Source organism: Euprymna scolopes, chromosome 43 (genome assembly GCF_053919585.1).
Source record: "Euprymna scolopes isolate OS-2025 chromosome 43, ASM5391958v1, whole genome shotgun sequence".
Lineage (NCBI taxonomy): Eukaryota > Metazoa > Mollusca > Cephalopoda > Sepiida > Sepiolidae > Euprymna > Euprymna scolopes.
Genome location: NC_136524.1, coordinates 35,593,355 through 35,617,782, shown reverse-complemented (window position 1 = coordinate 35,617,782; position 24,428 = coordinate 35,593,355). Strand labels below are relative to the sequence as shown.

The 24,428-nt window shown below is 35.6% G+C and overlaps 1 protein-coding gene across 2 annotated transcripts in view; it reads right to left on the bottom strand.

Moving 5' to 3' along the window:
* Window positions 1–24,428, bottom strand: part of LOC145268284 (cilia- and flagella-associated protein 337-like) — a 177,131-nt gene that overhangs the window by 91,749 nt on the left and 60,954 nt on the right. For both annotated transcript variants that reach the window (XM_080123688.1, XM_080123687.1), the window contains exons 12-14: window positions 22,432–22,474; window positions 17,811–17,916; window positions 9,459–9,616 (exon numbers count right to left, since the gene is read on the bottom strand). In XM_080123688.1, coding sequence (XP_079979814.1) covers window positions 9,459–9,616; window positions 17,811–17,916; window positions 22,432–22,474 — 307 coding nt within the window. The remainder of the gene's footprint in view (window positions 1–9,458; window positions 9,617–17,810; window positions 17,917–22,431; window positions 22,475–24,428) is intronic.

The window sequence follows — 24,428 nt, the reverse complement described above, 5'->3', positions numbered from 1 at the left end:
GGGACAAGTCACTAATCTGAATCTAAACTAGTTATAACAGCAATAGAATACATACATCAAATCCATTGCCAAGGCTGCTGGAAAAATGGCAGGATCTTTCTACCGCTCCAGTAGATATCTCACTCCTAATGCAATTCTCTACCTATATAAAGGCTAACTGGGAAGTCATCAAAGATTTTATCAGAGATGCCCATGGGAAAATATTTTTTCTCTTCCTGCTGAACAGTGCGCAAATGAGACCACTAATGGTTTAAAACTGCAATTGAAGCACATGTCCCCATGTGGAAATTTTATAGCAAGTCCCACTCTGCTCAATGGTTTACTTCAACTTGCACAACTGCCATAGCTCAAAGGCAGCATGCATACCGCAGATTTAACTGACATAAGTCCAGTTCAAACAGACAGAAGTATATAGAAGCTAGAAGTAATGTTAAGAAAGAAATAGCGACAGCTAAAAGAGAATTTACTGAAACCATTAAAAAACGCATCAAAGCACAGAAATTAGGATCTCGTGACTTCTGGAAAATCTGCAACAGTGTAGTAAAGAATGGGCAATCAACAATTCCCCCACTAACCAACAATCACAAGGTTATTTGCTCAGCAACCGAGAAGGCTAACATGCTTGCCAGTCGGTTTGCCTCAAACTCCACACTGGACCCTCTCAACCACCCCCTACCTGACTTTCCTATGGAGACAGACGCCACGCTAAACGATCTGAAAATCACCCCTGCTCAGGTGCATGCTATCATAAAAAACCTTGACACTTCAAAAGCATGTGGACCCGATCTCATCCCAGCTGTGTTATTAAAAAAGTGCTTAGCTGAAGTTGCTCCAGTTCTCTCCAAACTCTACAACAAATGCCGTAATGAATCTTGCTTTCCGGGCTGTTGGAAAACTGCTTCTGTGGTACCAGTATTCAAGAATTCTGCCAAAAGAACGGACCCAGTAAATTATCGCCCCATTAGCCTCCTCCCACTTTTTTCCAAAATATTTGAGACCTTAATTAACTATGCTCTAATCCGTCACCTTACAGATACTAAACTTCTGACTGACCAACAATATGGATTTAGACAAGCCCGTTCCACAGCAGACATCCTAACTGTAATCTCTGAATGTATATACCACTCACTGGACAAAGCGAGGGAGGGTAGAGCAGTAGCTCTAGATATATCTAAGGCTTTTGGCAGGGTATGGCATGAGGGTCTCCTCAGGAAAATTAGATCATACAGTATCACTGGTAGAATACTAAACATAATTAAATCCTTCTTAGATAAGAGAAAAATCCAGGTTGTTCTTGACGGTCGTACATCTAAATAATATGATATAAATGTGGGAGTGCCCCAAGGGTCTATCCTTGGACCTCTTTTGTTCCTAATATTCATAAATGACCTCCCCGACAAAATTGCCTCTGAGATGGGTATATATGCTGATGACACTACACTCTATAATAAGCACAACAGGAAAACAAATGAAAACATATCTAAAGAAATGGCAGAAACACTAGAGGATAACCTCCAATCAGTAGTGGAATGGGGACAAAAATGGATGGTCACGTTCAATGCTGCCAAGACTAAACTGGTTTCCTTCAATAATTACAAGAAACCTTCTCTACCACCAATAGCAATGGTCAACGACGCTTTATCTGAGAGTACATCTTTTAAACTCCTTGGCTTAACATTCACAGGAAACATGAGTTGGAACAATTACATTGAAAACATTGCCAGGGCCGCTGCAAAGAAGGTAGGCTCTCTCTACCGTGCCAGAAAATTACTAACACCCGAAAGTATCCTGTACCTCTATAAGGCCACCATTCGCCCATGTATGGAGTATTGCTGTCATATTTGGGCTGGTGATTCTGCTACTAGTCTCTCGCTCCTAGACAAGTTCAAAAGAGAGTCGCCAATCTGACAGGCCCTAAACTGGCATCTAAGCTTCAGCCTCTGTCCCATCGACGAAACGTTGCATCCCTCTTCCTGTTCTACAAGTATTTTAATGGAGAATGCTCTGACGAACTGCAAGCATTTGTGCCCCCCATGACGTAAACATCCTCGACAAACCTGACAGGCAGCTAAATCCCACCACCACACAGTAGAGATCCCTAGATGTAAAAGATCTTTCTACTCCAGTAGTTTCTTCCCCAGAACCACTAGACTTTGGAATTCCATTCCAGGTCCCTGCTTCCCCAACTGTACTGACGTGCAAAAGTTCAAGTGTAACGTAAACAGACATCTTGCTGCCCAAATCCTCACATAGTACCCCAGTAGATGCTACCCCTGATAGTAGCCCCCTACACCAAAGTGGTAATGTGCCTTGTTTGGGGTGAAAATGTAATAAAAATTAAAAAAAAAAAAAGTCATGTATGGCTAATGATGGAGTACTGTTGACACATCTGGGCAGGAGCTACAAAAAGCAGCTTATCCTGCCTTGACAGAGTTCAAAATAGACTTCATAGCTTAGTGGAAGATGCCCTTTTTCTCCTCCCTTCAACCTCTTTCCCACAGAAGAGACATTGTCCTTTGTAAAAAACAAAAAAATGTTTTGTTTTCACAGTTATATGCAAATAAAACTTGGAATTTCAAAATCAGTAAAGAAAAGAAATTAAATGTTTGATTCCAAGTGCCTTAAAAAGATCCTAGGAATCAAATGGAGTGGTTGAACTACCAACTAAGAAGTCAGAGACTCCACTAACCAACCGGTAGTATGGTCAATAATCTGCAAATGACATCGAGGTTGGGTCGGACATGCCCTAAGATTGACCAAAAGAGAATATCCAACCAAGTTCTCCAATAGAAAAAGAAAGGAAAGACCAAAAATGAACTGGAAATGAACAACCAAGAGAGATTTGATTGCAATGAGAGGAAGCTGTGGATCTGGCCTCAGATCGCAAATCTGTTTGTTGATCTAGGAGCCATGTTTTGCTTTTTCATTATTTTGGCATGTTAGATGGATGCCAGCCTTTTCGTAATAAGGTATGGTTGAAATCTGTTACGAGATGCATCATCCCAGGTAGTACCTTCTCTTCTGTAAAGGATATGGTTAATTACCAATTAGTGTGACATCGCTACTTTCAATTACAACAGATCCTTCTCTGTTGGTTCTGGATATGACCTTAAACTATATCCGATGGTGAGGCGCCAGCTTGCAGGCTTTGGGGAGCGTTGAGCCACCCCTTAATTGCCATTGCTTCTTGGTCCCCTCTGACTCGGAGTGGTAGTACCTGTCAGGGTCCCAACTATGGATTAAATAGAAACCAACTTGAAAAAAACAAAACAAATATATTCTATTAAAATCTTTTTCTTCAAAATCGCTGGATTCGGCATTAAATAACCTGAAAAGGGTTGATATGCCGTAAAACAAAACCAACCAACCAACCTTCTCTGTTATTTTCTTTCTTCTGCGTCATTTTTTTTTTTCAAGTTAATCAATCTTTTGTCACATCTTGTTTTAGTTATTTCTATTAATAAAAGTAACATAAAACAGCAGCAGTAACGTATTTAATCTTGTTTTAGTGTTAATCTCATAAAATTACCTACCAGATTGCCTCATGTGCGGGAGTTCCTAAATTTAAGTAAAGTAAATTTCTTAAGTAGAACGTCTGAACTAATGCTCCAGCTTTACATTGTATATCCTCCTAATTATTTCTCTGTGTCGGGCAAATGAGACCTGGGTGAGAGTCCAACACTGATTGTTGTATAACATCACGCCTCTTATACAGTTATCATAAACTTTACAGCAGTTAATAATTAGGATGGCTTTCTATAATAAACTAAAGAAAATTGGCGGGGGATGGCATAGTAAGGTATCAAACGATGGTCTAAAACTTAAGAGGAACTGGAACAGCACTGACAAAACTGTGGAAAATGCTCTTAAAATTGTACTTCTTTCTGGTCCGTTCACATCCACCTCGATTTTCTTATTGTCGTGCCATCTCATCCTTTAAAACATGTCGGTGTTGCTTATGCGTGCACATGCAAGTCACTAACATTTACAAAAACTCACAAATTTGAGCATGCATTTATTCGATCAATGAAAAGAAAGAAAGACGTCATCAATCAGCACACATAACTGATGCAGATTACGCAGACGATATTGCTTTGTTCGCGAACAACACTGCTGATGCGCAAACACTGTTATGTAAACTAGAAAAGTCTGCAAATGACATTGGTCTCCACATAAATGCGGATAAGACAAAGTTTATGACTTTCAATGTGAAGGGAGAGATCAGGGCTTTGGTTGGATCAACACTGAAAGAAGTCGCTGAGTTTACGTATCTGGGCAGCAACATAGTTTCCACGGAGAGAGATATTGGAATTTGGTAGAGTCTGCCCTTGTTTACGGTGCTACAACTTGGACACTCATCAAAAGATTGGAAAGAAAACTAGACGGCACATACACCCGTATGCTAAGAACAATATTAAATATATCTTAGCAAAATCATCCCACAAAGCAGCAACTTTATGGCAATCTACCTGCCATAACTAATACCATCAGAGAAAGACGCCTACGATTTGCCGGTCATTGTCAGAGGAGCAAGCATGAATTGGTGAGTGATGTATTGCTATGAACTCCACGATACGGACGCGCAAGCAGAGGACAACCTACGTACATCCAACAAATAGCACATGACGCCAACTGTGAACCTGAAGATCTGAGGCAACTGATGCAAGACAGGAAACTCTGGAGAGGAAGAGTCACATTGGTCCGGGCAAGGAGCCCGTCATGATGATGATGATGATTTATTCGATCTGGCAAATGATCACTCAACAAGCATCATGAGGCACTTTGAAACACGTAATGTTTATCTCTTATCGTCACATTTATCAATAAGAATTTTTTTTTTTTTACATGGAGGTCACCACTTATCAAGGCTGGGAAGCCATTCAGGGATAAGAGTTATTGCTTGTACAGTAATCAATGGTATAGTATCGTAGTAATCGTTAGTATTGGAGATTTGATAAAGTGGCACACTTATGAGGGCGGTTCATCAGGAATTTGTTTATGTTGGACTTGAAGACATCCAAGTTATAGTCAGGTGAGAAACAGGCAAACGGAAGAGAGTTCTACAGGCGTGCACTTCTAAGAAAGAAGCTTTGTTCATGGAATCTATGTTTTAATTTAGGCACAGATAAAGAGTGGGGAAAATTAATGACAGTGGTTTCAGGTAGACGGGTATTTATCGTGAAAGATTGGCGAAGGGGGACCAGAGATTAGAGCTCAGACGAGCACCTGCCATGGAAATAACAATAAAACAAAGACAGGCTCGCAACGTCTCTTCTGTGGGAGAGAGGTTGCAGGGAAGAGAAAAGAGCATCCCCCACTAAACCACAAAGTCTATTTTGTACTCTGTCAAGGCAGGATAGGCTGTTTTTAGCAGCTCCCGCCCAGATGTGGTAGCAGTACTCCATCCTTGGACGCACTTGGCTTTTATATAGATAGAGAATTGCATCAGTACTGAGATATCTTCTGGAGTGGTAGAAGGATCCCACCATTTTCCCAGCAACCTAGGAAACAAACTTGATGTATGTGTTCCATTTCAGATCAGGATTAAAGGTCAAAACCAGAAGCTTGTCAAAACATGGAGACGAGAGCCAACCATTTTATTCCATTGAATAAAATTGAATATCAATTCATTTAATTAATTATTCAATCCATATTTATTTTGTAGCTACCATTACATTTATTTAATCAACTCAAGTAATTAAAAAAAAAATAATAATATTCTGTAGATGTTTTTTGGTAAATTTTTGTAAATTAATAAGAAGTAAAAATTTATTTAAGATTATGTTACTAGTCTTTTATTTTTTTATTTACCCTTTCACTTTTTTTTTTTTTTGCTTTCATAGTGCGTTGTTCAGCTTTTGTAGTAAGTATGTAGCAGGCAAGTGAGCGTGGACTAAATCGCAAAGTGATTCCAACAAATGGTTTCAATTGCTACCCTTCTTCTTTCTCCACTTGCTGGGATTCGTTTTCTTCGTCATTTCTAAAGTCAAGTAAGTTTTCACAGGAACATGTAAACTCAAAACATTTTTAACTAATGAAAATCGTTTCAAACCCCAAAAGTAATAAGTTTATGTGAAAATAATAAGTTGGTGCAAAATTAGAAACTTGTATAAAGCAGGGGTGGGGACAAAAAGCAACAAAGAGAAAGATAGGGAGAGAGATTTCAGCCTCATGAACAGGACTCCAAGACCGTACGCTTTCCTTTCCTATGACTCTGGTTGGGGGAGGAAAAGCAAGGAATTTTCAATGACTCACATACAAGCCTTCCTCATCTTGTATACATTCTTGCACACCAGCAACAGTCGGGTGAATAGAAACGAATTGCTATTCACAGCTGTATAAGCAGTAAGAAGAACCAGTTAAATTAACACACATACACAATACCATGCTGCCAAATACTCACATACACATATTACTTACAAGCGCATATTATTTGCTCTATGAACATTTTGACTTGTGACTGCTAATCCAATTTTCTTTATCAAACATAAGCTTGTATAAATGAACAGTTACCAATTGAAAATAACTTTTATAGTCTTATAAAATTGTAATATAAAATGTTTTGTTATAATGTTTCCATTTTTTTTTTTTTTTCTCAAATCTTCATTTACAAAATTCTGTTCACGTCTTTAATTAGCACTTGCTGACTGGTGACCCTTCACTACTCTTTCCTTTTTTCTTTTGCTGAAACATAACTTTTATAAACAATTTATATTAATTGTTGGTGTGGAAATACATAAAGACACTATTATCATCCAAAGATAGCCAGGAACCATACCACAAGGGAAAAAGAAAGTTTTTTACGCATCCATATTTTAAAATGGGTTCGTGTCCACACATGCAAATTACTTACATCTATAAAAAAAAAAAAATAAATAAAATAAAACTATGCTTTTATCCCTCTTCCAAACGGCTACTCTATAAGCAAGACATTGTGGGCACTTCAAATGCAGCAAGTGTTTATAACTATCGTCATAAATATAAGTTAACTAGACTACCCGTGACCCATTGGGTCAGTATGTTATATTAGTCATGGAATTCATGTATGAGCGTGACACTTGTGATGTAAAGAAAATAGGGTTTTTTTGACATAACAGAAACATTTCTATGAAAGTATATCAAAATGAAAAATCACAGACGGATCACTCAAACATGAAAAAAAAATCCTCCATATTCGTGTAAAGTTACCTATTTTTCCGAATAATCGCTCAAAAATTGAAAATTAAACATGATTTTCCTACAAATCGAATGCTGACAAAAGTCATTTAGCAGCAAAAATACACATGAACCTACCGATGAGAAATATAAGAATGAAAAACCGATATTGGAATCCTTCAACCAAGTTATAGAAACTTAAAATCTAAAAAAAAAAAATTAATAAAACCTGAAGCAAAAAAATAAAACCTAAATAAATAAAATAAAATAAAACTAATATAGAAACAGATTAGTAAATATGTCAACAAATTCACCGTTCTCACACAATTATTTTGTATCTAGAAATGTAAACAAAAAATAAAAAAGAAGGAAGGAAAAGGGAGGGATAGAGAGTAGTAGTAGTAGTAGTAGTAGTAGTAGTAGTAGTAGTAGTAGTCTTGGCTTTACTACAATCATTCTTATGTTTGTCAACGGGTTAAAGTTGTTTAGTTGTAAGAAAATAGCAACAGTATAGTTGTAATAAAGAATAGTTGCAAAACACCCCCACTCTTCCCATGTTAAATAATAATTTCGAAATAATAACGTTAATATTTCAGTGTGCAGGTCAGAATCTGCAAAAGAAGCGATTTGTGTTTATTTGTTTATGTTGTTATGGGTTAATGTTTATGTGCGCATGCGCAACTGGATGTCGTAAACTGGAAAGTGGGTTACATTACTTGTTACAAGGTCATTTGAGTTTTATAATTATGTAGATTTTCGATACTTGTGCAGAATACGGACCATGCCAAAAACAATAACGTTTGTATTTCGAAACCGATTTTAACACGGGGAGAAAGGAAGGACGCTTTGGTAACTATTCGGTAGTTTCACCTAACAATTCAATGAACAAAAGATACCTTAAACATTTGATTTAATTTGAAAAACCATATCTAAAAAATAGCATGGCTCATATTCTTCATAAGTACCTAATTTTCTATATAAATAAAACAATAGATGCATGTGTGTATCTGTATGCATGTAAATATTTAACCGATAAACTCTTAAACTATCGGTCACATAACACTGAAATTAACAGGAAATAGTAATCATACACCTAGGATGGTTTATAACAAGTAAAATCTTTGTTTGGATGGATGAATAACGCATACAGAAATATCAACAGGTGGAAATGCAAAATGTTTGTTTCAATCTGTCGACATATTTTTATTAGTTTTGCACATACGCAAATCCATTCATAGCTCGAAGTGGTTTAATTTTAAATCTTTCTTATCTCTCTGTCAACAGTTTAAACGGTAGGGAACACAGCTGGGGTGCTAAATGTTTTGGTTTCGATGCTAGCTGACGGCACTCCAAGTCATTTTTTTTTTTTAACTTTTAAAGTAGTACTATATATATATATATATATATATATATATATATATATATATATATATATATATATATATATATGTAGAAATATATGTAATTACAGAGCAATATAGAGAATAAATGACAAAAATCTATATTCCGAAATTCATGATGTTGACCATCTTATAATTTATTCCTTTAATTCAGTTGACTTTTACAATTCTTGAATTAAAGGAATAAATTATAAGACGGTCAATATCATGAATTTTGGAATATAGTTTTTTGTCATTTGTTTTCTCTCTCACACTCTCTCTCTCTCTATATATATATATATATAATATTCAATAGAAACTTGGTTCTGTAATAAATACTATATCTACATCCCCCCCCCCGGTAGTTATTTAAAAAAAATAAAAAATAAAATAAGAATTTCAAGAGCATGTTACTTGATGCTGAAATATGTCGGCAAGTTGAAATGCAGAATGTTTATTTCAAACTTTCCCACATGTTCCTATTAATTCTGTGCATGTGCAAATTCATTCAAAGCTTTAAGTGGTTTAATTTTTAATCTTCCTTATCTATCTAGCGATAGCTGAAATCGTAGAGAACACAGCTGGAGCACTAAATATTTGGGTTTCGAATCTAGCTGATGGCACCCAAATCATTTTTTTTTAACTTTTGAAATCAGTACTATATATATAAAATATTCAATAAAGAATTGGCTCGGTAATAATAAATACAAAACCTGCAAGAATTAAAATATCTTTAAGTGTATTTTCCGATTGAGCAAGGACAGGCGCCTACCGCTAGTCTTAAATAAATTGTGGATTTTTCTCACCCACATTATTGGCAACATGTTATCTATATTGTTCTTTCTTGTAACACAATTATTGCTGCAAACGTTATAAATATGGGTCAATTTCTAACAAGAAAAAAACTCAAGATTTCTGACTTACTTGAATCGTGTCTTCAGGCTAAGAGCTGCCATAACATTTGTAGTAAATGCCAAAGTTCTAGAAATAGGTGAATAATAAACAGCACTTAGTTCTCCACGGATTCTATGAGATTTCGGCCGAAGTGTATAGTAGCAGCTGAAGTCAGTGCCGTGCCAAACCTGGGGGGAAAAAATGGAAGTATTAATTAAGGAAATAAAATTAGTATGACAGAGTGACTTCCCCTTTAGCAAGGGAACAAAATAAGCAATAGACATTATCAATATCAGCATGAATCACTACACATATTAAGATAATTTCTTTGCAAGAAATTCAGACTTGTACAACTTTGTTCTACTGATTATTTTCTTCCATCCAAAATGTTTGGTCTTTTCAAGATTAAGGTCTGCTGTTCTTTTGTGATGATCACCTTTCAAGCTTTCCAAGGAAATAAGCTATTAGAATAGAAAACTCTTTCAGCACCTAAAGACTTCTTTAGAAAAGTGGTGTGATTTTGTTGGTTTCCTTAGACAGCTTGCTTTTTGGAATTCCCTCAGACAGGACGGGAAAATGAAACTCACAAAATCATCTGCGACGTGAGGGTAATAAACTCATCTAAGCATGAAGATTGGGTGTCATAATCTAAGAGACGTGGGAAAAACACCTAAACATGGCTGAGAAAAGGACACATGAATAGTGAAATGGAATCGTTACTGACAGCTGCACAGAACAATATGGTTTAACATGCCGACATGTATTGTATGGCGTTTGGAAAATAGACTCCCAAAATTTATCTTTTGTCAAATTTCTTTGATTGAGGCAAGCCTTTTATAGCCAGTGAGATGATGGAGACCAGTACTTTTATCGAGACATCATCTCTAGGTGATTGTGTTTCACTTACCCTTGTTGTTGTTGTTGTTGTTGATGATGATGATGATGATGATGATGATGATGATGATGATGATGATGATGATGATGATGATGATGATAGTGGTGGTGGTGGACATAATCATCATCATCATCATCTATATATCTATAAAAGTGAAATTGTCTGTATGTCTGTCTGTGTGTGAACATTTCCCTACCAAATTACTCTGTCAATTTTCAGTCTACAGACTCAAGATTTGACATAAGGGGTATTGGGATGTGGGAAAAAATTTTTCAATCGGTTTTCGGCCAAGGGGTATATATACGAGGTGCCTTAAATAAGCTTCCAGACTTTTTGTGTGCAGGCATTTAAAATTTAAAAGATTAGCTATTTTAAACATCTAAGACAGTTAGACAAGCCATTGCCGAGTTATGCAAATGTTTTTTGCAATCAATGGTAAATTCTCTGTTAAGAAATGTACGAATAACCTCCTTAATGGCTAGTTTATCATTTAGTCCTCACATTCCATTAATAATGTTTCTGACAAAGGAGAAAGAATGACTGTTTTCTGGGTTGGAATCTATTCATATAACATTTATTGTTGGCTAGTTTTTTTGTTTTTTTTTTACCTTGAAGTGGTATTTTTCTTTAGTTCTTTACATCAAGTGGTTTCATGCCTTGTCTGGAACGATTTCCATAATATCTATGTATCTATAAAAGTGAAATTGTCTGTGAGTGTACATTTCCCTACTAAATTACTCTGTCAATTTTCAGTCTACAGACTTGAGATTTTCAGTCTACAGACTCGAGATTTGACATAAGGAGTACTGAGATTTTGGAAAAATCTTTTTAATCAGTTTTCGGACAGAAATTTGACTGTCAAGGGATCAAAGTTCAACGATTTGACCTATGAAAACTCTACCAAACTCCTCCACCAATTTTCGGTCTAAACACTTGAAATGAAACGATGTTTATTTTATTGTACCTATTTACTATGCCTCCCCCACGGGACAGAGTTAGACACCAGGGTCGTTTTTTAACACGGAGAAAAAGTACAAAAATAAAAATTGTCTCAGTTGTGAAGGATTTCTCCTCCACCAAAAGAGAACAAGATATAGAAGTGCAGCATCTGAAGAACAGATACTACCGAAGGCCAGGTATTTATTTGCTCCCCCACCGAGCAAATTAGGCACAAGGCCGATTTTTAAAGTGAGGAGTGAAGGGGAAATGGGGACCAACTCCCCGAGGAGTAGGGGAGCTGGATAGTGACAATTGGTATATAGGGTTTCCCCTACATTGACCAAGGTCTTATATGTGGGGTTTCCCCCACATATGGTCTTTGCTTGCAGTATCTGCCGGAACAGATGGTATTTATTTGCTCCCCCACTGAGCAAATTAGGCACAAGGCCGATTTTTAATGTGAGGAGTTAAGGGGAAATGGGGACCAACTCCCCGCGGAGTAAGGGAGCTGGATAGTGACAATTGGTATGAAGGGTTGCCCCTACATTGACCAAGGTCTTATATATGGTCTTTGCTTGCAGTATCTGCCGGAACAGATGGTATTTATTTGCTCCCCCACTGAGCAAATTAGGCACAAGGCCGATTTTTAATGTGAGGAGTGAAGGGGAAATTGGGACCAGCTCCCCGGGGAGTAGGGGAGCTGGATAGTGACAATTGGTATGAAGGGTTGCCCCTACATTGACCAAGGTCTTATATGTGAGGTTGCCCACACATATGGTCTTTGCTTGCAGTATCTGCCGGAACAGATGGTATTTATTTGCTCCCCCACCGAGCAAATTAGGCACAAGGCCGATTTTTAATGTGAGGAGTGAAGGGGAAATGGGGACCAGCTCCCCGGGGAGTAGGGGAGCTGGATAGTGACAATTGGTATGAAGGGTTGCCCCTACATTGACCAAGGTCTTATATGTGGGGTCGCCCCCACATATGGTCTTTGCTTGCAGTATCTGCCGGAACAGATGGTATTTATTTGCTCCCCCACCGAGCAAATTAGGCACAAGGCCGATTTTTAATGTGAGGAATCAAGGGAGGGGGAAGGGAAAAAGGGGACCAGCTCCCGAGAGGTGGGAAATGGAAGCTGGTTAAAGGTCAGGCATGTGGGGTTGCCCCCACATCTGGTCTTTGCTAGTCATAGCTAGTCATAGCTTGCAGTATCTGCCGGAACATATGGTATTTATTTGCTCCCCCACCGAGCAAATTAGGCACAAGGCCAATTTTTAATGTGAGGAGTGAAGGGAGGGGGAAGGGAAAAAGGGGACAAGCTCCCGAGAGGTGGGAAATGGGAGCTGGTTAATGGTCAGGCATGTGGGGTTGCCCCCACATCTGGTCTTTGCTAGTCATAGCTAGTCATAGCTTGCAGTATCTGCCGGAACAGATGGTATTTATTTGCTCCCCCACCGAGCAAATTAGGCACAAGGCCGATTTTTAATGTGAGGAGTGAAGGGAGGGGGAAGGGAAAAAAGGGGACCAGCTCCCGAGAGGTGGGAAATGGGAGCTGGTTAATGGTCAGGCATGTGGGGTTGCCCCCACATCTGGTCTTTGCTAGTCATAGCTAGTCATAGCTAATCATAGCTTGCAGTATCTGCCGGAACAGATACTACACTTTGATCTTGTCCCGAAGGCCAATGTAGAAATATTGTAATTGACAATAAGTATTAACAATAATTTGACAAAAGTTTTGCCCTTTCAACATAGTTTCCTCTTCAGCAAAAATGGGGGGGGGGGTAAAGACTCCAAAATAAAACTAGCATTTTAGTTGTGAGTAAGACAGATATTCCTGGAAATATTTAAAAACAAAATAAAGAAAACGAAGTTATTAATTTTATATCGATAAATAAAATAAAATAGAAAATTAGGAATAAGGTTAAAAGAAAAATTATTTATATAAACTCTAAGTAATTGTTTCAACCATTCGGAGACAAGATATAACAGCATGCCAAAAGATAGAGTGATTGAAGCTTAAAACAAATTTTATAATGGTGCTAAATAAGGTATATATATATATATATATATATATATATATATATATATATATATATATATATATATATATATATATATATATATATAATAAAATAAAAATTACAATTAAATTTACCAAAATGATCCAAGATGGTAAAATTAAAGTATATTATAAATATTAAAGAATTAATATTTATGAAATTATCTCAGCCAGATGTAAAAGCTCGATAAAAACAAATAGGAAATAGAGCTTATAATATGAACAAACAGTTAATAAAATATGTTAAAAAACACTTTGAAATGAGTTAAAAACATATTTAATCTGAAAAGGAAACACTAGATAAATGGATAGACCTTAATCCGCAGAGTTTCGAAGAAATACTTTCCTTCTCATCAGAGGGTAGGAATTAGCAAAATGTGGGATCGGATTTTGCATACAGAAGTATTTGATGAAACAAAAAGTAAGTCAAAGATCTTACTTGTAAACAAAAAAAGTGAAGCAGAGGGAATATGGTGAAGAAAAGGGTGATTACACATGAATGGATAGTCTGGTGGAAGATAAAAAATCCAGTGACGGTAAAATCCAAATGTAAAACTTCAAGAAAGTTAAAAGACTTTCCATTTGTACAAGTAAAATCCAAGGAAATCCCGTAATTGGAAGAAGATGGTCCATAATAATCCAAAGGCAGAAATCTATGAAATAATTCACAAAAATGTGTACAAAGAAAAAAGAAAAGATTCCAATAATATTAATAAAAGAAAAATAAGATATGCTTTTCACTCTACTTCCGAGACATAAATATAAATAAGAAAGATCAGGGAAGAGAAAGAGGAGAGAGAAATATATATATATATATATATATATATATATATATATATATATATATATATATATATATATATATATATATATATATATATATATATATAGTGATGATCATATTTATTGGCACGGTAAAATAAAAGTTAAATTTTGTCTAATAAATTCTAAAAAAGGGATTAAATTAAAGAAAATAACAAAGTATATTATGTATTTTTAACTGGCCTTTCCGATGCAGCAATCGGATTTTAGAAAAAAATAAATAACAAAGGAACAACAAACATAATTGCAAAAAACCCTTGTTCAAAATTATTGGCACGATTTATTTAATAATCAATTGTATAGCCTTTGGCCTTGATTACCTTCCTCAGTCGCTTTTCATAGTTTACAACCAAGTTGTTGCACTCTTCAGTAGTAATTTTAGCCCACTCTTCCTGACAATAATCCTCCAATTGAATAAGATTCTTAGGCTTCCTTTGCATTACCCTCAATTTTAATGTTCTCCATAAATTTTCAATTGGATTAAGGTCTGGGCTTTGTGATGGCCACTCCAAAACATTAATATGATTGTCCTCAAGCCATTTCTTAGTCAGTTTAGCCGAATGCTTTGGGTCATTATCTTGCATGAACCACCAACGACGACCAAGTGAGAGCTCTTTAGCAGAGTCTTTCAGATTTTCATCCAATATTTTAACATAATCTTCCTTTTTTATGCTACCTGTGACCTTAACAAGTCGCCCTGGTCCAGAGGCAGCAAAGGATCTCCAAAACATCAAACTGCCTCCACCGTGCTTCACTGTGGGTATGGTGTTCTTAGGCAGGAAAGCTTCGCCAGATTTTCTGTAAATATAAGACACTTTATTATGGCCAAATAACTCTATTTTCGTTTCGTCAGTCCATAGAACACGTTTCCAGAATGCAACATCTTTATCAATATGACGTTTTGCAAAGGCTAGCCTTGCTTTCAGGTGCATAGGCTTCAATAAGGGAGTCTTTCTCGGACGACATGCTTTTAAACCAGCTCTCTTCAAAACTCTACCAACTGTATGTCGAGATACATTCACTCCAGAGGTGCTCTGTTCATCAACAATCTCCCAAACAGAGATCCTTGGGTTTTGTTTTACTTGTCGAACAATTTTCCGTTCATCTCTTGAGGAAAGAATCCTTTTTCTCCCTCTACCCTCTAAACTCATAACGTGGCCTTGCGATTTGAACTTGTTTATTATGGCTCTAACAGTGGATTTGGGAAGGTTTAGCTTCTTTGAAATCTTATCATAGCCCTCCCCATTGGTATGGCATGCTACAACAAGCTTCCTGACGTCTTCGCTGTGTTCCTTAGTTTTAACCATGGCGATTGAAAATTATAATTTAGTCACTTATAATAGTTTAAATAAATCGCTATCTAAAAATTATCTGAAAAAAATTATTAACTGAATTAGCGTTAAACAAGCATAATATGGCTATAAAAAAGTTCAGAAAGCACGTAAACCGGAAATTGATTGATATTATACTGATACTAAAAGAAAAACAAAGCCGTGCCAATAATTTTGAACAAGGGTTTTTTGCAATTATGTTTGTTGTTCCTTTGTTATTTATTTTTTCTAAAATCCGATTGCTGCATCGGAAAGGCCAGTTAAAAATACATAATATACTTTGTTATTTTCTTTAATTTAATCCCTTTTTTAGAATTTATTAGACAAAATTTAACTTTTATTTTACCGTACCAATAAATATGATCATCACTGTATATATATATATATATATATATATATATATATATATATATATATATATATATATATATATATATATATATATATAATCAGTTTTCTTTTAACCTAATTCCTAATTTATTTCCTCGTTCTTTTATTATCACAGTGATCGTACCCTCTGGATTGTCATCCAGGCCTCTCATGTGACCTCAAACGTTATTCCCGTTTCTAATGTGATCTTTTCAAAGTCTGTATTTTTTTCTGAAAGTGACGCCATTTCACATGCATTTGCATACGCACGTCCATGCTATGTTGTAGTCTTCCTTAATCTATTTTATTTGTCTATTCTACTCGTAGCTAGAATCATTGCAGTCACCATGATACCACATATACTCTAGAAGCCATCCTATTCAAAACATTCCGAAAGTGTTGCAAAAATATAAATTTTATTCATAAATATATGTTTATAAAAATTCATTAGAACTGGACAGTAGGACAATAAAAGACAAAAGCTGGTTTCTAAAAAATAGACCTGCCACTGTTTCTAAAAAATAGACCTCCCACTGTTTCTAAAAAATAGACCTCCCACTGTTTCTAAAAAAAATAGACCTCCCACTGTTTCTAAAAAAATAGACCTCCCACTGTTTCTAAAAAATAGACCTCCCACTGTTTCTAAAAGATAGACCTCCCACTGTTTCTAAAAAATAGACCTCCTACTGTTTCTAAAAAATAGACCTCCCACTGTTTCTAAAAAATAGACCTCCCACTGTTTCTAAAAAATAGACCTCCCACTGTTTTCTGCTTTGTTTAGCGAAAACAAGTAGGAGTAGGGCTTATATGGGAGAAAAAGGAAATGGGGCGGAGCTTGGAAGTAGGCAGTGCCCTTCCTTCCAAGATGAATTTAATTTTGTGAGGTCAAGGTCAAGGTAGGTGTGGGAAGTGGACATCTTACATGTAGGGCTGGTGTCTGATAGGAGTAGGAACCGCATGTACCATGCTCATACAAGGAACATATACTCATACTCGACTCCTTTTTTATGTACATACAAGCTAACAACTTATATCCAGCTTTTTTTTTTTTTGCAAATCCTAGGAAATGTAATAATGTTTTATTTTGATTTTCAGCTAGAGTTTGACAAATGCAATCAGATTCTGGTCAGAGACAGATTCAAACTTTCAAACTTCTTTCAACTTGTATTCATCTTTTTTTCGAATTTGGAGGAATGTAATCTTTTTCTATCACGTCTGATCTTGAACGTAAGCTGGTGCTTGAAGAACGCGATCAGATCCTGATCAGCAAAAGATTAAAACTTTTTGGCTTCTTTCAACTTGTATCCATCTTTTGTTATATATCGTATTTTGAAGAATGTAATCTTTTCCTATCACGTCTGATCTTGAACTTAAGGTGGAGCTTAAATAACACAATCAGACCCTGATCAGCGAAAGATTCAACTCCTCAAGATTTCACACTACTATTTGAACAATGATCAGGATTTCAAGAAGCACCATTCTCTCTCTCTCTCTCTCTCTCTCTCCCCCCCCTCTCTCTCTCTCTCTCTCTCTCTCTCTCTCTCTCTATCTATCTATCTCTCATTGTCCTGTGTCAATTCAATGTTGTTAATTAAAAATTAGACCTTTATTTTCTCTTTTCAAATTAGACCTTTATTTTCTTTTTTCAAATTAGACCTTTATTTTCCATTTTCAAATTAGACCTTTATTTTCTCTTTTCAAATTAGACCTTTATTTTCTCTTTTCAAATTAGACCTTTATTTTCCCTTTTCAAATTAGACCTTTATTTTCTTTTTTCAAATTAGACCTTTATTTTCCATTTTCAAATTAGACCTTTATTTTCTCTTTTCAAATTAGACCTTTATTTTCTCTTTTCAAATTAGACCTTTATTTTCCCTTTTCAAATTAGACCTTTATTTTCTCTTTTTAAATTAAACCTTTATTTTCTCTTTTCAAATTAGACCTTTATTTTCTCATCTTCGTCTTACCTTGATGCATTTATCAGAGGACATGCTAAGCATCCAATTATCTTCCCCTCTATAATGGACATAAAATATTGGAGAATCATGTCCATGCAATATATCCGTTGGTTTTCTGTTGAAAATAAAGGAAAATGTACCTGAGGTTTTATTGTTTAAACATGATTTAATTATTTGGATGTCATTGGCACAACGTTTTGGTCGGAGAAACCTACAACCTTCGTCAGGTGTACAATCCATGTTTTGCTTTTTTTGGTTTTTGGTTTTTTCAACTAAGGAAGAAGCAACGACGAAGGTTGTAGGCTTCAACAACTGCAAACGTTGTGCCAATAACATTCAAGATGAGAATAATTGTCCAAATAATCAAACTAATGCTGATCATGGGTTTAAATCCTGTCATAGTTAGCCATGCTGATGAATATTAGTGACGACGAAACATGTGTCCAAATAATCAAAATAATACAAATATTCATACCTCATCTACAAAATTCAGAATTGAATTATTTGAATATATTTGAAATATTCAAAATCAAAACTTAATGGAAACTTTTACAGCCACAGATAAAAATAATGCTATGCATGTTATTAATATTTATACGTCTCATATTAATATATACTAACAGAACCCGTGGAAATTCCACGGTAGTTGAAAATTTAAAAAAACACACATCAGTAAGAAACATCTTATCACATAATCAAACAACTACATTGGGGTTAGACCATGTACCATTAAAGACTTAACTAAATCACAAAGCTCTGGATTTTTTTCTGTGTGACACAATAACACAAGATTGCTTCCCAACTGACTGCAGCATAGTCGTTTTCAAGTCCAATGTTAACAAATTCTTATTAAATTATTCTTTTTAATTATCAAATTCTGCCCAGATCCAATCATCAGTCTTACAATCCTCATGGTACTTGTCTCGTTTTACATAAACTATTAACTTTTTTCCTTGAGTGGCTTTTGTACCTTGATGAGTGATGAATCATTAATGAAAAAATTGTTTTAAATTTTCTCAAGCCCACAGCAAGGTATATCTATCATCCGACATGGCGTTTCTAACTAATCTCCATTTCCTAAAAAAAAAAAAAAGAAAATATGCAAATCAAAAAGCCAGGTTTCATCCTTCTAACTTCACACTGCGGTCAATTTCTTGTACACGGCCCTCATGGCCCAGATAACAAGATCAAAGTGTAGTATCTGTTCCAGCAGATGCTGCAATCAAAGACCATTGCCCTTCTGGCAATCAGTTGCTAGTCCATGTAGGGGCAACCCTATATACCAAGAGGCAGCACTACCAGCCCCCCCCACCTTCGGGGGAGATGGTCCTTCTTCCCCTTCCCCACATTAAAAAACGGCTTCATGCCTAATTTGCTCTCGTGGAGAAGCAAATAAATACCATAAACTTCAGTTGCAGTCGATGAAATATTTATTGCTGATGGAACATTTCTTGTCGCATAATGATCCTGTTCACACGACACAGATACAAATGCACAATTTACAACAACAATGAAACAACGTTAATAGCAACAGTAATAACTATCGCCCTTACGATAGCAACAAAACACTACATTTATTTCTTCTTTATGACATCAAATCTGTTGCCAAGGTCGCTGGAAAAATAATGCGATCATTCAACCACTCCAGTAGATATCTCACTGCTGATGCAATTCTCTACCTGTATGAGAGCCAAGTACGTCCAAGGATGGAGTATTGTTGCCACATCTGGGCAGAAGCTGTTAGAAAGACCTTATCCTGCCTTGACAGAGTTCAAAATAGAATTAATAGTCTAGTGGCGATGCCCTTTCTCTTCCGTACAACCTCTTTCCCACAGAAGAGACGTTGCAAGCCTGTCTCTGCTTTATCGTTACTTTCACCGTAAGTGCTCGTCTGCGCTCCAATCTATGGTCCCCCTTCGCCAAACTTTCATGAAAAAGTCATCTAGCTATCAATAATTTCCCCCACTTTTTATCTGTGCCTAAACCTAAATGTAGATTCCATGAACAAAGCATCGTTCATAGAATAAGAACTGCTGCCATCTTTAACGCGTGACTGGCAACAAATCACTTTGAGTTAAGCTCAACCAATAATGTGCATATGCTTCAGAGCCACGATGGAAAAATGGGACATCATCATCTTAATGAAGTACATTTGCAGAAAAGGTGACTGAATAATCTAAAAAAATTTTGATGTTTTCGTTTTCTTATATATATACATATATATATATATATATATATATATAACTACTTCATTTACTCACATAAAATTAATATACGAAAGTATAAATTTATGCGTAAACTTTAAGTATTTATTTCAAAAGTGCTCAATACGTAGGTAAAGCTAGTTAGTAAGTTATAAAATATATATGGCGATTAAGCTACACTGAATATTCTGCGTTTCATCCGCTTTAGGACTCTTCAGGCTTATGCGCATAAGCCTGAAGAATCCTAAAGTGGATGAAACGCGGAATATTCAGTGTAGCTTAATCACCATATATATTTTATAACTTTCTCTCTCTCTCTCTCTCTCTCTCTCTCTCTCTCTCTATATATATATATATATATATATATATATATATATATATATATATATATATATAGTAAATGTTTCAATTTAAAAAAAAGAAAACATTTTTAATCTCATAAAAGAATGGTCCATAAAAATCCAATCATTTGCGGTCCCTAATGCTGCTCTGTGACTTTTAGTTTCAGAAGTGATACAGTTTGAAAATATGGAGACAGATAGATAGACAGACAGACATAGTGAATTTTATGAATTAGATTTTCAAGTTAATTCTTTCAATTTAAAAACATCAAATTCAATATATTTTTACAGAGGCTTCATTAGTGAATTTTTTTACTATCAGAATTAAGCCATAAAAGAAAATGTGCAATTGTTAACATTCAAAATTGTTATTTTAACTTATTTGGCCCTGTTTTTATACATAGATAAGTGTTTCAATATATATATATATATATATATATATATATATATATATATATATATATATATATATATATATATATATATATATATAAGTACTTAATTTACTCACATAAAATTAATATACGGAAGTATAGATTTACGCGTAAACTTTAAGTATTTACTTCAAAAGTGCTCAATACATAGGTAGAGCTAGTTAGTAATTTATAAAATATATATGGCGATTAAGCTATACTGAATATTCCGCGTTTCATCCACTCTAGGTCTCCTCAGGCTTACCTGAGGAGTCCTAGAGTGGATGAAACGCGGAATATTCAGTGTAGCTTAATCGCCATATATATTTTATAAATTACTACTATATATATATATATATATATATATATATATATATATATATATATATATATATGAACACATGTTTCGCCGTCACTAATATTCACCAGAATGGCTAACTATGACAGGATCTAAACCCATGATCAGCACTAGTTTATGAGTTAAAATAATAGTTTAACTATTGAAGAAAACATAGACGAAATATTTCAATAGAAATTCAAAATTACATAAAAATAGCGGTACTTATGCAGTTTTATGAACCATGCTATTTTTCGATAGGACTAGAGGGCTTTGCCTGGTCGTAAAATACGCTTAAATATGATATTTTAATTTATCTAGATTTTGTATATATTATTATAAAGTCGTGATTTCAAAAGGAAAAAAAAAATGTATTTGGGTGCCATCAGCTAGAATCGAAATTAAAAGCAAAACCGTAGCATTCAAAGCTGGTAATGTTACCACTGTACCAACATAACACGCATATGAACTGATTAAAAATAAACTAAGACGAATGTAAAAAATGTATAATAATTTTTTCAATTTTGACACATTTTTGATCCCTTAAAAACTATTTTAACTAGCTAAAGACCCATAAAAGAATGGTCCATAAAAATCCAATCATTTGAGGTCCCTAATACTGCTCTGTGACTTTTAGTTTCAGAAGTGATACAGTTTGAAAATATGGAGACAGATACATAGACAGACAGACAGACATAGTGAATTTTATCAATTAGATTTTCAAGTTAAATTCAATTTTTACAGTATCTTTTGTTTATTTTAAATTGTTAATAATACATAATAATGTTATTAAATAGGTCACACACTATCGACCAAACTTCAACCTCTGTCCCATCGCCACACTGTGCCTGTTTTACAAGTACTTTTATGGAATGTTCTTTAATGAGCTCATAGCACTCGTGCCCCATGGACGTAACCTAACAGCAAAATCTCACCTCGCACTGTTGAGATCTCTATATGCTGGAAAGCTTTTTACCATTATAGTTTCTTCCAGATTGCTAGATTTTAGAATTCCCTTTGTGTTTCTTGTCTCCCCGACTGTACTAACATGCAAAAGTTTAAATGTAATGTGAGCAGACATCTTGCTACACAACTCCCTACAGTCCCCTATTAGACACACTCCCAATTATTAGCCCCTTACGTTCCAATAGGCAATACAACTTGTTTGGGATAAAAATTGAATAGATATATGCATTATTTCAACATGGTCCATAATCTGCATAAGTACTGAAATGCCAAGTGAAGAGTTTTTTTCTTTTACTTTTTCTTTTTTTTCTTTCTAAATTTGTATCTATTTTACACAATAAAAACAAATATATGTAATAGAAAACTCACCCAGGTACATAGGTATTCCATATTCTAATCAGTTTATCCGTACCTGAGAAAGAGAATGACAATAGAGATGCTTACATTTGAGTTTTTTACTTAAAATCATTCATTTTTTTTTATTTATGGTCTATCATATCACGATGGTCACCACTTATCAAAGACATGTGACCATTTCCAGGATAAGGATTAAAGATATAATCAGTTGGACAATGATTGTCAACACAAGAAGAATGCAAACAATAGGTGCAATGGGCAGAGGATTACTTACGAGGAATTGATTATCCAAGATGACCACTAAACAAGTATTTATTTGCATTAGACTTGAAGACGACTATGCTGCAGTCGGTTGGGAAGTAGCCTTGCTATATTTTGTTCCACTGATGAGATGTTCTAGGAAAGAAACTTAATTCATGGAAGTAGTAGTGGTGGTGGTGATGGTGATGTAGAAGTTAAGAGACTTTTTTTTATTTTTAGTTATACAGGGTGGAACGATAAAATTGTCATCCTAGAAAAGACAAAATGGTTCCATTTTCATTTGATGAAAATCGGTTTTCTTTTTTTTTTTGGATGCAGACCATCTATCAGTTGGCCAGTTGTGTAACAAATCCCAAGTGCGATAGGAGCCTTCTATCATGTCTGAAAGTGACACAATGTTCAACAAGTGAGATCAGAGATGTAATGCTGTACATCCTATGCTTACTACCAATCCAAGTTATGACAACAGGACCATTGCCAACACCCTCAAAATGCAAACCCGGATGGTTCAAGACTTGAGGGCACAACAGTTGTGATCTTTGGTGTGGTTTCAATTGAGGGCCACATCATGCCACCTCACATGTTCAAGTCGGCTTGAAAGTCAACAACAAAGTGTACCTGGGTGTATTGAAGAGTGTGGTGATCCACTGGTGCAACCAAGTGGCTACTGGCAGACCCTTGGTGTGGCAGCAGGACGAAAAAGACCAAAGAGACCGAGGCTTGGCTTCAGAAGAAGTACTACAACTCTGGCCCCCTCCTCCCCTGACCTGAACCTACTGGACTACTTCGTTTGGTTATACGTCGAGAACATTACAAACATGATCTCCCACAACACCAAAGCCAGCCTGATCACCGCCATCTGCCGAGTATTCGCTGAGCTCCCACCTGCACTAGTGTAAAAGGCATGCTTCCAGTTCTGAACCTGTAATGAGGCGGTGATTGAGGCTGAAGGCGGATACATTGAATAGATGTCAGCTCTACTACATCATAATCAAGTTATCTGAATTGATTTTTTTCAATAAAAGTGTAAAAATAAAGCTGTAGTGTTGCTTTCTTTAGGGCGATACTTTTATCGTTACACACTGTAGAATACACAGTGGCAGTTGTTGTGACCCAATGATATATAAATACCAGACTTTTTAGCTTGTGAATAACGGGGAGAAAGTCATAACCCGTTGATTTAGAATGAGTGCTTTATGACAAATTAATGGTTGAATAAGGTTTAATTTATATATTAAATACTAATCCCTATTAATCCCTAACTGTGCATCGAACAGATACCATGATACTTAGTTTGCTGCACCCTATCATAGAAAAGGTCCATACAAACTTTCAGCCGGCTCAGTTCAGTAGTTTCTGAGAAAAGGTGGGACTGACAGACGGAGAGACAGACAGAAAAAGAATTGAGATTCCACTGAAACATGTATGCACATATGTAACTAATAATGTTTGTATAATAAACATGCTATATATACTTGCTTTGTCCCCAATCGAGCACTCTTTAATAAACACAGAAGTTTCAGTAGATTCTACATCTCGAAAACTAAACTGTACAACCATTACATATGCTTCCTGTCTTGGATTGAGCATATTGGGAAGTGATATACAAACTGCCATCAACGTATTAAGTGACGCTCTTTGTGTAAACACATTGAGCGTAGGTAAGAAGCCTTGACTGTCATTTGGGCGGTCGGGTTTCATTCCTGGCTTGTGGTAGTTATCTATTCCGCACTAATGAGCTGTGATAC